Consider the following 17,481-nt stretch of genomic DNA (forward strand, 5'->3'; position numbering starts at 1 on the left):
AAGAGGTACATTAAAGTAAATTTAATTTATTCGAGCTAATTTTTTATTTTCGGACCACTATGGCGTTTATTAGTAGGATCCGTTTAGAAAGGCCAGATTTGTGAAACCCAAAACGTATGAGAATTTTTATTTCTAATCATGCACCTGTAAAATCGTTAAATCTATTTTATCAAATTTGTCTTGCGTTGAATGATTAGAAAAATGTTGTACGATAAAATATCGTTAAATCTCATCTCGTACGTTGGGCTCCAACAATCTCGCGTTCCCAAATACAAATCAGAAATTAATAATAATTAATAACATTAGGTACGTATATCTATTAACAATATTAAGATTCATCCACACCGCCAGGCACGCTTTATACAGCGGCAGCAATTAATTAATTGATTAAACAAGTCACCGGTTTTTTATTTTATAAATCGTAGAAAATTCGATCCTAATGAAAAATGAATACGTCGTAAAAAGTCGCAGAACGACGTACTGTTCGTTCATTATTAACGAAGAAACGTAGAATGATCTCGATAGAGCCGATTGCGTATTCGAGTCACGAGACATGCGAGATACGATATTGCGATAATTATAGAAAACGGTAACTCATGGGATCATCGGTGCTTTCGCATGTTCGTGACTTGTATTAAGACTATAGATCATTTTACTTCGAGAAGAGTAAGTATTTCAGTCTTTCGAATGTGTACCCAATCGAGAAACGTTCTGTCAAAAAATATCATAGAAAGAGTTGCTGCTCTCCATATTCTCGTTTTTCGTTACAATCTTGTAATTTGCTTTTATATATTTTATTTTTATTACAATCAATATACTTTCTGATATCCGATATTTCAACTCGGCTCGTTATAGTTTTCATCCCATGATAAATCTTGCTTTGTATTAACGGTGAAACTTTTTGACTTGTTATATCTTTATTTCTATTATAACATGAGCTGGCAATATTTCGCAACTTTTTTCTATTCCAAGATCAACTTTTTACAGCAACAACCTTCTATGACACAATTGTATATTAATCACGGGATATTTAAAGGCTGGATATTTAAAGATGGAAAAAATAAAAAAGACGCGATATACTTACAAACATTACGAATAATTACAGAAAAAACTATACCATTCACCAACTCACCCACCCGTTATTACGAAAATTACAAGTGCTCATTCTATCATTATATGTAAATTATCGATAAACATTTACATCATTATGTACAGAGTATTATACAATAAAATGAAAAACACAGAGAATAAAAATGATATAATAATAATGATTAATAAATCATCGATAATAATATTAATATTTTATACATGTGTATGTGTGAAGGGAGAAAAAGAGAGGAGATGTGTGTGTGTTTGTTTGTTTGTGTGTGTGTGTGTGTGTGTGTGTGTGTGTGTGTGTGTGTGTGTGTGTGTGCATGCATTTTCTATTGAAATTAATAACGTAATTCAAAAGAAATAAAGAATTAATTATTAATATAAGCAATTTAATCTAAAAATTTTCCCGTGTTTTGTATTTTAATTTTTATTTGCATCAAATAATGCGAAAGACCAGCGAAATAATAAGTCACAATTTAAATTAATATTCAAAATGAAGGGAAACAATAAATCAGCAGTTATAACAACCTTTTCATATTTGTTGACATTAAAATTTCACATATAATGTAACTATATTTTTACCTGATTAAACAAATACTCAAAATTATATGTATAATTTAATAAAGTTATATAAACTGATTTTTTGAATGCAAATAACGCTATAAAAACAATACAAAAATTAATAAAACAAAATAAATTACAAATAAAATATCGTAATTATGATTAAACACATTTGTTTAATGATATAAAAAAATATATAGAATAAAAATTGTTTCTTTAAAGGTCTTATAATAATCGTTTCAAATTTGCAACATTTCTTCTACACCAAATAAAAAATATTTTTGGTCTATAAATCTTCAGCAATAAGTAATGATTATTCGTATAATATATAATGTCATCGATTAAAAAATCGCATTGTTCTGATTGAATGATTACAAATAATCATTTTTTAATTATAAGACTCAATAATTTCTCATTAGACTAATTACCGTATAATTTTTATCTATCAAAATAAAAATCTTTTTACAAATAAAAGAAATAAAATTTCTTTTCTTCATTATAAAGTACAATAAACACCCTTTTTATAAATTATAAATAGCAATAAAATGTGGCAAAAGCTAGTGTTAACATATTGACAAATACTATGTTTTATACATCTAATTTCCTTATTTGTAAAAAATAAAAACATTTGCGAAGCAAGATAGATTTTATAAATACAGCCGGATTACAGCAAACAAGACAAAAGTAAAGCAATTAGCATAGTATTTATATCGATTTTGTAACTCTCCGATTTTTTTCTACCATATATATATAAAATAGGATATCTCTAATATACTTAATATAGCTCTTTTCCCTCTAAAATGTATATACACATGCACCTAATATATAAAATATCTACAATACACTTAATATAAAGTATCAAAACAATGCGACTTTCTCCGATAACAAATTTCTCCTTTTCTCACTGGTAATCATTATAAACACTGGTATCTAAAGCGTAAAACAAAATAGACGGTGAATCGTCTTAAAGGTACGAAGTTTCTTTCCTTCTAGCGGAATCGATACGCACATTAATTGTCGCGTGTGCAATGATCTCTTCTAATTTATTGTTACTCTTTTGTACAAGTGTATATGGGAGGAGAGGGAAAGAAGGTTTAAACAGTAAGGAGCGGAAAAGAGGATGAAATATCATTTGGCAGTTCGGCATTTGTCGGATATAAGTCAGACTGTTCGACGGTTCGACCCAGTTGCAATATAGATAGTACAATTAGTTATAATAAGAAGAGATCAGGAGTGACATTGATATTGTCGCCCGGAACTATAGCTGGATATGAATGTGTGTAAAGAGGAAAAATATCTTTTTGAATAAGCTTCGAGTGTAGTGACTCGAATTAATATTATGATTCAAATTAGTTTTTAAATATTCTTTATATGTTAGATGTGTATTTTCTGCTAAATATGCGTTTGAATTTAAAAAAAAAAAAATTGTATCCTGCAGGGATTTATCTTCTGTGATATTTAATCCTTAAGCCTGAAGCGTTTAACATGCGTCTATATCGAAGATATTTTTCCTTATTTAAGAGCGAATGCAGTTCGCTGTGAAAATAAAACATATATTATTCTTTTCTTTCTTTCTCTCGTTTTAGTTAATACTCGGTCAGGTATTGGCACAAAGAGTTGTACTAGCAGTATATGGAAACAGCTGCGAGGGATATATCGGTCAAGCTTGCGGCGTTTCATCGACAAATCTGTGCACATCGAGAGCACAGTATGTGAAAAACGTCACTACCATATTTCACCAATGCACGGACTATCGTTACGTATGATACATTAATCTATATGTCATAACAGGAATGTATGAGAGCGAGCAAAGAGACTCCGTTTTCAGAGTGACAGTTCGTTTAAACTCGCAAGATGTACACGCATATCGTCGGTCACTATTATGCTTCCGGTTTGTAGCCGAATTAAAAAAAAAACATTCTTTACGTATAAACTTCTGTTTGTAAAGTCTAATATGAAGCTTAGAATAAGGAGCAAGTTTAAAAATTTTTCAAGAATATAAACCTTTGCCCTCGAGACCTCGTACTTAAAAAAAAAGTTAGGAAATATATAGAACCTAACTACTTTTAAAACAGTTCAGTCTTACTTCTATTTCCGCAATGATTGAAAATATGGAACACGAAATTATTAAATTGATTTCGAAAGAGATGGCAAGATATAAAAAAAAATAAAACAAGTGCGAAAAAAAGGGTAAGATTATAATAGTGATAAAAAATTAAAGATTTTCATTTCAATAATGTAGATTCGTCTAATATCAATAAATGTAAATTAAATTCAGAACATCGAGGAATCAGCAGTATTATTTTGTCAATAAAAAATAATCGGAAAAAAATTGACTTTTAATTTCAAATTAAAGAGCATATAAACAAAATTATCCTAAATGTTAGTATTAGAATCATGATTAATTTACAGATAAAAAAATAAAAGTGAATGTCTCTGATTTTAATCTTAATTAATCATTATCTATTAATCGAATATTAATCGAACATTAGATTCTCAGTCTTTTAGATTGCGATCCGCGACGAGCATGTATCAAGTCACTCCATTGTCAAATCGTGCGATCGTTGCTTTTGTCTCATCTTACCTGCCAAAAAAAAAAAAAAAAGTTCCTTGAATAATAATGGACGACTTGAGTTTTAGAGATACATTTTGTCTATTTATCTCTGTTTACATTAAAGTACGGATTGTTCTTAATTTGCAGTTAAAAAATATGTTAAATAATAATAGCGTTGCATACAATTTCAAAATATGTTTGATTGCAATAATGTTTATAAAAATATGTAAAATAATATTAGCAATATTAGCAAAGGTAAAATATGCACGTATGCATGCATGTACATATACACATAAATATATATGTGTATATATATATATATATATATATATATATATATATATTTTAAACATTAATAAGAATAATATATTTAGCATTGTATTTATTGATGCCACTAGGTCTCGATTCTTAGAGAATCTGTTAAAATTAAATTTTTTTTGGTTATAGCTACTTTGTTTCTATATTAAAAAATTTTAAATTTATATATTTATTAAAAGATATGTATGATTCATATTAGAGAGATGGTCGTTCATATTATATTACAATAGTTATATTAGTAAATTAAGAACTATCTGCACTGATTTATATAAAGAGCTAAATATAATATAGAACGCGCGTCCATACACATGAAACTATTGCAACTGGGTCGGAACATTGCGACATGTAAAAACGGAAGAGGAAAATTAGCGTGACGTTAAATCGACGTCATCGATAAAAAACAATATAAAAATACGATTATATGTTCGAAGGACCCTCCGTTCTTTCTTCTATAATATAATAATAATTGTAACTTTGCAGACTTTTACTTTGACTATTGGATGACGCAGATTCTTATTTTCCTGTGTTCTCTCTTCTGGATTCTCTTATATTTCACGCAATATTACTCATCTGCTTTCTTTCACTCCAAATAAATCACCTTCCATATTTCTTTCTCACATCGTCCGAAGTATATATTATACATTATTATCGATATAATCAATTATTCGTGGAAGAAGAGAAGAATTTGCTTTATTCTTCGCGAATAAACAAGTAAGGAGAAACAATCTCTCCTCTTCTTCGCCGATAATTATATAATTATGTTTCGCAGAGAGGCATTCCGCGTATGCATATTTGTCACATTCTCTCAATCTCGCAATATACCAAATTTATATACCTATCTCGAGCACTACGATTGCTTTTCAACTCACTGAAATACAGCGCGTAAATGTATATTCGAATATTTATCTGATGTTTTCTTTAGAATCTAAATTAATTTTTTAGAAGATGTATAAAATAGCATTTAGTAAAGCTTTTTTTTTTTAAACCGATATAACGCATACAGTAATTCGATGGAATTTATCCAAAAAACTCTTTAAACGTGGTTATGCAGAAAAAACCAACTGAAAATACTATTTATTTTTATTATAACAAAATATTTCTATATTAATTTATAATAAGAGTAAAAATAAAATTATATCACATGCATAAATTAAAAAATTTTATTTACTTCAAACAAAGTAAAGTGCTTAGGAATCTTAGCTTATTCTTGTTATAAAATTTATTATACATCATATTCTTTATTAAAAATTCCTAATTTTTTTCTTAATGTTTGATACATACAAAAAGCTAATAGATATAATCCATTATAAAAAATGCATTATTAGATATAGCAATGAACAAACACGTTCAATTAATTATTTGCAAAAATCATAAATTATATTTATTTTATATCAGTTGGTTTCTTCTTGCCTATAACTACGTACACTAATATATTTTCTTCGTCTAATATATTTAATTAAAATGTTCATTTTCGCTATATTTTATCCCTTTCTTTCTTTCACGCAAAAAAATAAATTTCCGAAAAAATATAGATTCTTCAATAATTCTCTTTTTATCGAATTTGCTTTTACTTCTTCTCTTTTTCATATCACCTAGTCCAGCTCCAATTTAATTCTCGCACGCTTCTCGTATATTCGTGTTCTTCTCATGCCCCGTGCTCATGATATACGTGCTCTTGAATTTAATTTCAATTTCAATCTTTTTGCGTCACAAAGGAAACGTACTTCGAAAGTCTCGCTGTATCCCATTGCGCCTCGCATCATCTTTCGTGTGATTACGCAAAAATATTCGTTTTGAGCAAAACATTCGGTTTCGTGTCTACTATACTAAGAGTATACGTGTAGGGTCGATAAATAAAACCGGACAATGCGCCAAAATTTCACACATACTTTACACATAAGAAGATGAACATCCTAAAAGTCTTGGCAACAATGCGTTTCCAAAATTTTGTCGATATGCTTTCATCAACAGATTTTTCGTTCTCGACAAAAAAGAATATCACTTCGTCCAAACTATCCACCTATAACTAATTTATTGAATGCCATTGTTCATGTCAGTTGTTCGGTTTTTCTATCCACCCTATATAATCATTTTAATCGACAAACTCGGCACTCTTTTCGAAAAGAAGGCAAACCAAAAGATATGCATATTTCTTTTGTAACATGGTGTATGGTATATGCTCCTAGTCTCTGCATGCATTGGTAAAATAGCAAATTTCTACGATAAATTTTCGAAACTAAATATAGTAAACTGTTATCCCATTGTAAAAGAACTTTCTTATGCATATGGTCTATCAACGCGTTCCATTGTAGCTGAGCTGATACGTTTAAATCTCATGCAATATCCCAATGATTATTTCCGATGAATCATACTCGTGTGAATGTCAAACATCTCATTAAAATAATTTATTTACAAAATCGCTCAAATAAAATGAATAGTTCGGTTAATCGAATCGATTATATTCTATTAACGCAAATATATATAATATATAATTAATATATATATACGTATGTGTATACATATTAATATATAAATCTATTGTTACTCATTAGTATTAATTAAATATTACTATATAATAAATTTGTATACTTCATTATTTAGTGTATTTCATTAGTATTATTGTAATAAATATGCAGCAGAGTGTGCGTGCATGTGTAAATTTGTGCGATGCGTAACCGAACGATCGCTCGATTAACCGAACGGCGCGATTTTCTATTAATCCGTTCACTCGAGTGACTGATCATCGAGATTAAAATAACCAAGTTTTTTCTGTTTGTACGCTATCAGTCGTCCAAATCGACCAACGCATTTAAAAATCCGTTCTACTTTTTCTGTTCAAAACTTGCCGCAGAGAGCCCAACTTGATTATATCAATCATACTCGTACAGTATTTTTACTCGAAAATCGAGATGAATCTCGCATAAAGAAATCCTATACTAGTCGGTCTTTTTTTCGTGGTATTCTTCGGAGTAACTCTCGGAGAATATTTTTTCACGCTACCAAAACTTTTACTCTATTGCATCGAAGTTTTCGACAGCAACATACCAATCGAAAGTTTTCACGAATACATACCAATCGATTTTTTAGTAACTCTTCTGTCGAAGAGCTTTCCGGTGAAAGCTTAATCTACTTCAGGTCCTCCATTGCGCCATAATTAGCAAGCGATTTCTTGATCCTGAGTGCGGTCAGTCTGGCGGCAGCGTTATGGTACCAACATTCCTTCATTACCTTCGACATTACCTGCAATGCCTAAATAAATAAAACAATTCGTCAATTAATTATCAATTCAATTTTACATCATATAAAGATAATTAAATGATAACTTCTTTATACAGCTAGCTAAAATGTTAATTCTAGTTTTAAGTCGTATGAATAAATATACGAACGCAAATAATCAAATACAAGAAATTATCAATTAAAAATTAAAGCAATATGATTTATAATTTATTTTATTATGCGCAAAATAATTTTATAGGCAAAGAATTATTTATTTGATGTACATTTAAATTTTTTTTTGCATCGATACTTACTTCGATTGACTGCCATCGATTTGGTATTGATGGCCGTTGTCGGTCCATACACACAACTTTCCGCATTTCCTCGATAGTTGGATCGGAAGGCACCAAATCGTAAAAGGGCAACTGATACTCATCGTGAATCCCACCGACATTACAACGCCTAGCGATCTCCCAAAGGATCAGGCCGAGCGCGTACACATCGGCCCTCTTGAACGAGTCGAAGTGTCTCATGTTTATCGTCTCTTCAAGAACCTGAAAGCAGAAAGCGTTTGCACGAGTTACTGAAGAGCCGCTTTCCTGATCGAGTGTGCAGGTCCACTCGAATTATCTTGGATATTTTTATCTTCACTGATAATTATTATTTTTCCATATATTTTTATCGAAAATTTCTTCACTCTTAAGTATATCTCTGTCAATAACAAGAATTATATTCTTATATCTAGTTAAAATTATATATAATTTTACTACTGTTTCTCATTTCCTTTATATATATATAAAAAAAAGAGATAAATCTTTGATAAGAATTAAAAAAAAATATAGATCAAATTTCATCTAATCTAAGATTAGTTATTAAAAAATAAATTAAATAATTGAAACATTTCAATAAATATGTTCTTATTAGTGTAATGTATATTATCAATATTATTAACTTTGATTAGTATTTATTATAATAGTCATTATTAAAATTATTTTTTTTTACTTTTCTCGAAAATAGGAAGTATAAGTTCCTTTATACTTAGAAACAAAGAAATAACTTTCACATAACAATTACCTCAGGCGCCATGTATCGCTTTGTGCCGACTCTGTGATTGAGTTGAATGTCGACGGTATCCGTGATTACGTCGTGCCTGACGGCTAATCCAAGATCGCCTATGGCGCAGGTACCATTAGTCTTCACAAGGATATTTTTTGACTTCAGGTCCCGGTGAGCGATTGCCGGCTTGCCTTGCGTGCCGACTATTTCCATGTGAAGATGCGCCAAGCCGGTAGCGATCGACAAGGCCATCCTTATCATACCATTCGTATCGACGGTTGATCTGTTGAGGTAATCGAAGAGCGAACCCTTCTCGTGATAATCCGTTATCAGCCACAATTGTGTCCACGTACCGTTATCTACAAAAAGGGAAAAAAAGACAGATAATTGATCAATTCATGATTTATTCCGGAGATTTAATTTGATTCCTATGGCGGCTTGTTTAAAGATGGTAAAATATGTAATAAAAATAGATAGGGAATATGTTCATGTTTCATATAATCCGACTGTCTATGCACTTGAAATGTCTCTATAAATAAAATGTTTTTAGTCAAATATTATTTCGATGTTTTTTTTTACAGTTGTTTAATAAAATAGAACTGATAGAATTTACTGCATCTCTTCATAATAAAAGACTATATTACGTTCTTAATTAATTAAATTAAAAAGAAGATTGCAATACTATTTTAATTTATAAACTACAATTAAAATTAATATAAATAATAACAAAATATACAATGTTTAACAAACGCTGTAAAGGAATTAAATTATGTTTCTACTTTTTCGAGATTTTATCAAATTTGAATTTAAATGTAGATATAAGAAATGCAATACCTTTATTATCGGCAGCGATAAAACCTAAAATGTTGTCATGCCTCAACATCACCGTCTGATAGATCTCCGCTTCCCGAAACCAGGATCTCTCCTCCCGCGAACTAAAGATTTTCACAGCGACGTTTTCGCCGCGCCAACGACCGCGCCAAACCTCGCCGAAGCGACCTTTTCCAATCGTCTCCACGAGCTGAATCTGGCGCGCTATGCTCCGTTGTACCAGAAGCGGCAGGCCTACTTGAGAGAGGATGGGCATTGGAGAACGTAAATTTCAGTATGATTGAAGATGATGAGTCACGCGTCGCGTTGTTAGCGGATCATATTTCGAGAGACGAATAAATTAAACACGCATATATGGCGAACACAACAGCGACTTTATATAAGATATATTAGCAAATCAAACATTATAGTGATTTATTGATTTAAATTTCGCGAATTCAGTAATTAAAATTTATAAATTTTAATATGACAATGACTCATATGCGCGTTACATGTTAGTATATTATATAATTATATTATATTTATGAGATAAGTATATATGTAAAAAATACGTTTAAGAAAACATGCATTAAAAAAATATTATAAAAAAGCAATATATATTTTAATTTATTGTAAATTATTTTTTTTTACAATATAATTAAAATGATGTAGTTATCAATTATATATTTATAATTATTAATTATATATAAATTATATAATTATTAATTATATATGAATTATATATAAAATCTCAATAATTTTTTAAATTACATAAAAGTAAATATATATTTTTAAAATAACATAAATATATATATATATATATATTATATATAAAATTAATATTTTACGTATACAAATACAGACGCATGCACGTACACAATTTAATGTATTTGTTAAGGAAGCAACAAAGATATATGTAATGTGAAGAAGTTATATTTAAAAATCAAGCTCGCTATTTTCAATAACATAAATTGTTTATATTCATTATTTTCTGAATAATTATTAATAAATGTTTGCTCTTATGATATAAAGTATCAAGCATATTTTCATGAGACAATTTCTATTAAAGTAGAAGATTCAAAGATTTATTATTGCTTTTTAAAATTATCATTGAATATCGAATAACCAACTTTAATTTAGTTTGACCTACCCGAGCCGCTACCGCTCGTAGTCATCTCTAACATGTCCCTGATGGTAACGCCGCCCAGGATCGGCCGGTCCGGAGCCTCCATCGAATCGTCCGGGAAGTGTCTGGCCGGTCTCTTTTTGGTCATGTGTATGTGATAGATGACCATAACGATCACGCAGATCGCGCATATTGGCAGTGCTATCGTCAAGGCCATTTTCCAGGTGACCCACGTCGCATCGTCACCGCTCGACGACACTTTTGGTAAGATATGTCCGGTTATTATTTTTGTATGTGGGAGGCATCGACGGAGAAACGCTAATTTCAACCGCGATGCACCATGCTCAAATGATGCCGTATTCCATAAGTCATTATGCCAGCGGTATTCAACTCCGTGATGCGCATATTCCCGGATGATGCATGCCACATACTGTGTCTCAAGGTTTCCGGGCAAATTGCATGGATGCAAAAAATTCTCTTAAAAGCCACTCCGTTATGTAATGTAGCAAAAAACGTATTATCTATATATATAAGTATTATTTGCAAAAAACTATTTTTTTTCTTTCTTTTCAATTAACATTTATATTCGTAAACGAGAAAAATTGAATACCACTGATTTTGCAAGCGAAAAACTTCGTAGGAGTACATTGATCGGGATCAGTATTGCATCGTTGATTCGAAAGCAAGTAAGCGCAAGCAGATTTCCAAGAGAGAAAGCCTAAAGATGTAGGCGTACAGCAAAAAGCAAAAATATGCAAAGACTAATATGCAACAAAATGCAAGCAAAATGAAGAGTATAAAGCGATTTCACAGTACATATCAATAGCAGTTAAACAAATACATTCAAGAGATTTAATACAAAATGGAAATAAGATTTTGAGCGATTTTTATACAGATTATTTCACCAATAACATGATTCATTGCTGACAGAAAAAACCTCTGGCTGAAAAAAAAATCAGAAATCTATTAAAAAATCGATTGTGTGCATAAACGTACGACTGCGCCTCGATAATTTACGATTACCTTGATTATTAATTTCAAGTTTGAATTTGATACGGATCTTTTAAGGTGAACCAAGTAAGTTCTTTTAGCAATCTCGAGTCTTATATTTTTATAGAATTTTGACAGATATTAATGATGCAAATTATGAATACACAAAAACAATTGTTTGTCGCGGTTTTTATCTTCATTTAAGTATACTCGGAACATAAAATGTTTTGTTCACTGAAGCACTGATCGTAGAATTTCTAGTGTTAAATTCGTAATAATAATCTCTTGTTATACGTGATACTGCAATTAAATTCATGTCATGATAGATTGCATTATAGACAGACGTTTTTTTAACGCGTCTTATCGAGACATTTGCAGTACGTTGAGCACATACCTGGACTTACCTGTGAGTCGTAAAGTTGAAGAACGTCAAGAATTTCTTTCGAAGCATACAAATGCTGTTAATCGGTCATTCAGTGAAAAACAACACGGAGAGTAAGTAAAAATAATGAACAACATCCGAAAGAGCTAATCAAATCATCATGATGTAACATCAAATAAGAAACTATTTAAAAATAATTTGTTTATTCCAATTTATACTAATTCAATATTTAAAATTCATTATAAAATAAATTACAGAAAATTCGCAGATTCCCAAAAAATTAACTTACGAATAAGTACATTTATAAATATATGAATACGAAATATTTCATAGAGATAAAGCGTAAACGTCATATTTAGTGTTTTTCTCAATAAATTTTGATGATTTATACAAGATTAATAAATATATAAAATATATATGTACATATAATTAAAATATTTAATATATAAGTTTAAAAAATTGCTGCAATAATGTTTTATAAGTAAATTTTCGCTAAAAAAAATTATTTTTAAAACTTCGCGCATCTAAACTTAATTATATTAATTATAAAACACCTTGTACAATGTACATATAAATAATTAAACCCTATTCGTGCAATATAAATTAATAACTTTTTTTCCAATGTTGCTAAAACTCCCAAAAAGCCGTTCTTGTGTTAAAATGATTAATGTAAGGACATATAAAGAGATATCACTTGGTAGGACGTAAGGATTGGAAATGATAAAATTCGAATAAACTAAAGCAAACAACTATGGTTCATCGTGGAATCGAACAGCTGGAAAATTCAATTGGTAGGATTATCTGTGAATTTGCAGATAAAATCAGGATATAATTAAATATGGATTCCTATGAAGATTTCAATGCGATGTGACACACAACACCGTGATTTCATTGAATGAATGATCGCCACATCTCCAACGATGGTTTTCCCAAATCATGAGACAATGAGCGATAATAAAATGTGCATCTTGCTGACATTATCGTTCGCAAAAATACGTCTCTTAATAAAAATTCTAAATAAAAATTTTTGTAGTCAGCTGTTTCGTTACATAATGTTTATAAATTCTTGCAATCAATAAACTCGTAGAAATGCACAATAATTATAAGAATCAAAAGATATTTTCCATAAAAAATATTTTAATTTGTAGATGACTATTTCTTCTTAAAATGTAATTTTTCTAATAGAAATTTTGTCTTTTTTTCGAGAGATGTGTAATTCCATAATATTTTATATTAAGGATAGACATATATGATTTCAATTAAATATTTTTTTTTTTTTTAATAAAAGAAATGTTAAATATCAAAATAAAAAAATCTGATTACTACATATATTCTTTCAAGATTATTTCGTTGGAATTTAATGCGTATATTGAATAATCACCAAATCTGAGAGATTTGTTATCATTCTTCAAATATTTTAAATTATTTTCTTTCAAAATTGATAATATGGTATATTCCAATATTAACAACGTAATAGATTAATACGAAAAATTTGTTTTCCTCGTGTGCCACCGATAAATCCTCGTCGAAGCTGATTAAATCGCTATGTGAACGTTGAATTCCATAAGCGAGCATATAACGCGCGTCTCATGCCAATATCAAATCGCTGCTGTGGAGATACTTGCCGATAAATGGCTGTCTTCGCGGATTTATTGGGACACGTAATCGATGAATATCGCTTTCAGTCTATCCTATCATCCCTTCATTCCAATCGCGTTGCATATGCTTCGTTACCTTATATTCCCGCGGCCAGACTATTCCATTCGCGCTGGCAAATTGCATTCACGTTTGTCTGTTATTCGCCTCAAAATTTGATATAGATATCAACGATACGTTCTCCATACAATTCTATATTTAATAGTTTGAACTATACAACCATGTGCAATAACAGACATTTTTTTTTTTTTGTAATCATAGATCAACTATTAACATTAACTGGTCCTTTCAGAGAGCAACTTTATTTTTAATGAATTTGAATTATATGTATATTAATATACATATTTCAATAGTCAATGAGATCTGACTTCGCCTTTTATTAAATTTGAATTCGTAATCAAAACCTCAAGCCAACAAATTGAACGATCGGAAAGCTTGTACATCGATGAATAAAAATTTTACATAATATATCTCGTTCTTGTATGCAAAATATTATTTTGCAAAACTAATTATTTTTAACAAAATATTATTGGAGAATTGTTTAATCTTATAACTTAAAACAAATACACTTATTATTTGTACGATTCATGTAAATAAATGTTCTAAATAATATATTATATCACTATAATTTCGTATTATTTAATTTAAAAGTATTTTTAAATATATGTAAAAATAACAAAGACATGTTAATATGACACTGGAGAGTATTCGTGTTCTAGAAAATTAGCATACTCTAGTTACATACAAAATGAAAACATGGTCCGAGAGAGGAATGCCCTCGGTTTTTTATCAGATTTTCTCAGCGTTGCAGAATGCATCAGAACACGATCCGTTATTATCTTATCTGCACGTAATATATACAGTATGAGAGAGTTATCTGCGTCTCCTTTTTATTATGAACAGGAGATGCATGCAATATATGAGTGCACGATATAATGATATCATAGATATACACATACATTTAAAGTCCAATAAAACACAGTTTTTATGATTAAGTTTAAAAAGTTTAATTTTTTTAGCTATGTATATAAAAATAAATAAGATATGTATTTAAATTAATAATTTAACGTATATTATTTTACAAAATTATATTATTTTTAAATAAATCATTCTGCGAGATTTCACTTAATGCCAAAATATGTTCAATATGAGACATTTCAGATTTAAAATATATAAAGCGCGCTATATATTATAATATTTATGTAATCCTTTTAAACACACTAAAGATAATGTGCACACTGTATAATTGTGCATTGCATAGTTCAAATATATCTTGCATTATGTAACGAAACAGCATCATTCTATAGCAACAATAACATGTCGAATTCTATTGCAGTAAAAACTCGTTCTAAGCGAAAAAACGCGCTTGCGATAAAGAAAATTGTCGGTCGATGGCAGCCAGTCCCGTTCCTTGTCTTGTCAGCTCGACACAAGCAAGATAAATGGCACGAAAACGTGAAACGTGGGGAATACATAGGAGACAGAAGTGTGAAAAGTGCGCGCCCAGACAATTCACAAAAGCGTAGAAAATCGATAATCGATACCCTCCCATTTCTCTCATTATTGTCGCACGCGTGCCTCACCAAGGTCGTCGTCACAAAAATTCTTTTCCCGCAATTCAAAAAAAGCTTTCTTTGCAATCCAAAAAAAGCTTTCTCCGCAATTCAAAAAAGCTTTTCAAACGGAAAAGCTAAAGCGTCGCAATTCGAACAATGACAGATTTACATGTATGATAAAGAGAGAATATATGTATTTAATTAAAATTTTTTTAATAATAAAAAGAAAAATTAAATTATATTAAATTAATAAAAATAAACTATAATAGATAATAAATACGAAAGAGAAATAAAAATATCATAAAATAATCTTAAGAATCTTATAATAATTATTGTAAAATATTTATTGTTTAAAAAAAAAAAATTATATAAAACGTGTATACAAAATAATAAATTAATAAAACGTCATACAAAATATCTATACAAAATAATAAATTTAAATTTTTTCTGAAACATATAAATCTGCCATTAATATTTCAAGTGCCATTGAAATATAATTGGAGCCTCAAAAAAAGTTTCGCGGACTGCATTGCTTGACAGAATTCAATGGCTTATTTGAATTTATGCTTCTTCCTTGTTTTTTCCGAGAACTCGAAGTCTTTTCCTCGTGTATCACTATATGCATGAATCAACAGTTTCAATACGTAAGTTATTATATAAGTTGTTGATGTAACGCACGCATTCAAAAGTTATCAAATCATCATTTCATGAGACAAAGAAATAGAAAATTTAATATTCAAGAACTTCAATCGATTGTAAAAAATTTGATGTTTCAACAAAATATCGATAAGTTAAACTTTTTTTCAAACCTAATTTAAATTGCTTTTGTTATTAACACGTTTTTTTAATAAAAAGAAACGCTCATTATTCATTTATTACATTATTTATTTATTTTTTGTTAATCTATTGAGCGGAATTACACGTAATACTACTATTATTTATCTGTGTAAATCACTCGTTATTACTCGATGATTATAGAAGTAAAAGCTATCGTTCGCATCGTATCACGGACAACTGATTCATTTAGAATGATAAACTAAAAAATAAATACATCAAACCATAGATCGCCCTGCATCTCGATGAATATTATGCTACGTTACATAAGCTATAAAAGCTATCTATTATTAAAAATGTACAAATCAAAAATAATTTTAATAAAATCAGAGTAAAGATATTCATTGATAAAAATTTATAATATAAATATATATTTTTTTCTTTTGTTTTTATCTAAAATTTTTTATCTAAAATTTACTCTTTCCGTTTTAAATAAATATTACATATTTATTTGACTGCTTATGGATTTTTTATTATGGATTCCGCCATTGAGTTCTTTGAATGTCCTTTGATTTATTGACAAGTTTATTTGCACGAGAATCTTTCGGGAAAGCAAACTTTGCGACCAAAGCAACCTTGGCGTGGAATTTCGCGGCAGCCGCTTTAGCTGCGATTTATTGTACCTCCTTCGAGGTGGCTCGCGAAGCGAGAATACGGCCGACCTCTGGACTCGTGAATGGGAAAGGAGGGCCTTAGATCGCGATTGCAGTAGTCGGAATGATCACAACAGGCGATCACGAATTCGATGCCATCTGGACCGCGTAGCGTACTGTTCGTGGTGCACCAGACCGAGTACTCGGTGTCCGGAAAGAAGTTCGTCTTATCGTAACACCTGGGAAAATAATTGACATGACGAATACTGCCGCGGACCAGACTGTGACGTTCACATCACCGAAAAGCATTTTTCCATGTCTGCTGTAAAGATGACGTAACATATTCATAGAGGTACAGGACAACACGTTTTAGCAGATTATTAAAGATAAGATCCTACAGCAGAACAGTGTCTAATTGTAAGAAATATACACAAAGACACAGGGATGATAATGTGGTCTTTTAAAATTGGTTGAGTATATTATGCGAAGTTTAATAAGCTGTAGAAGTAATTAGCGTACACTTGGATCTGATTGCCCCGATTGCCGGTGGCAAAATCCTAATTTCATTAGTGTTTACATGATAGATGAAAATACTATTTGACACAACTTAAAACATTAAAGTTATAATTTAAAAAAGAAAAATATAATTGTGCTGTATAAGAGTTAACTAATTAAACTTATCGATACAACTAAATCTTAAAAAAGAACCTATATGTCCAAAAAAATTTATAAAA

At 29.9% G+C, this 17,481-nt stretch overlaps 1 protein-coding gene across 5 annotated transcripts in view; it reads right to left on the reverse strand.

Moving 5' to 3' along the window:
* Positions 1 to 6: 6 nt before the first annotated feature.
* Positions 7 to 17,481, reverse strand: part of LOC126858912 (TGF-beta receptor type-1) — a 38,469-nt gene continuing 20,994 nt past the window's right edge. For 2 of the 5 annotated variants that reach the window (XM_050609640.1, XM_050609638.1), the window contains exons 4-8: positions 10,761 to 10,994; positions 9,635 to 9,868; positions 8,819 to 9,159; positions 8,059 to 8,298; positions 4,568 to 7,777 (exon numbers count right to left, since the gene is read on the reverse strand). In XM_050609640.1, coding sequence (XP_050465597.1) covers positions 7,655 to 7,777; positions 8,059 to 8,298; positions 8,819 to 9,159; positions 9,635 to 9,868; positions 10,761 to 10,994 — 1,172 coding nt within the window. In that variant the 3' untranslated portion in view covers positions 4,568 to 7,654. Of the gene's footprint in view, positions 4,241 to 4,567; positions 7,778 to 8,058; positions 8,299 to 8,818; positions 9,160 to 9,634; positions 9,869 to 10,760; positions 10,995 to 16,777; positions 16,987 to 17,481 lie in introns of those variants that run through there. The other 3 variants (XR_007688730.1, XM_050609641.1, XM_050609637.1) reach the window with 3 other exon arrangements.

Source organism: Cataglyphis hispanica, chromosome 2 (genome assembly GCF_021464435.1).
Source record: "Cataglyphis hispanica isolate Lineage 1 chromosome 2, ULB_Chis1_1.0, whole genome shotgun sequence".
NCBI lineage: Eukaryota > Metazoa > Arthropoda > Insecta > Hymenoptera > Formicidae > Cataglyphis > Cataglyphis hispanica.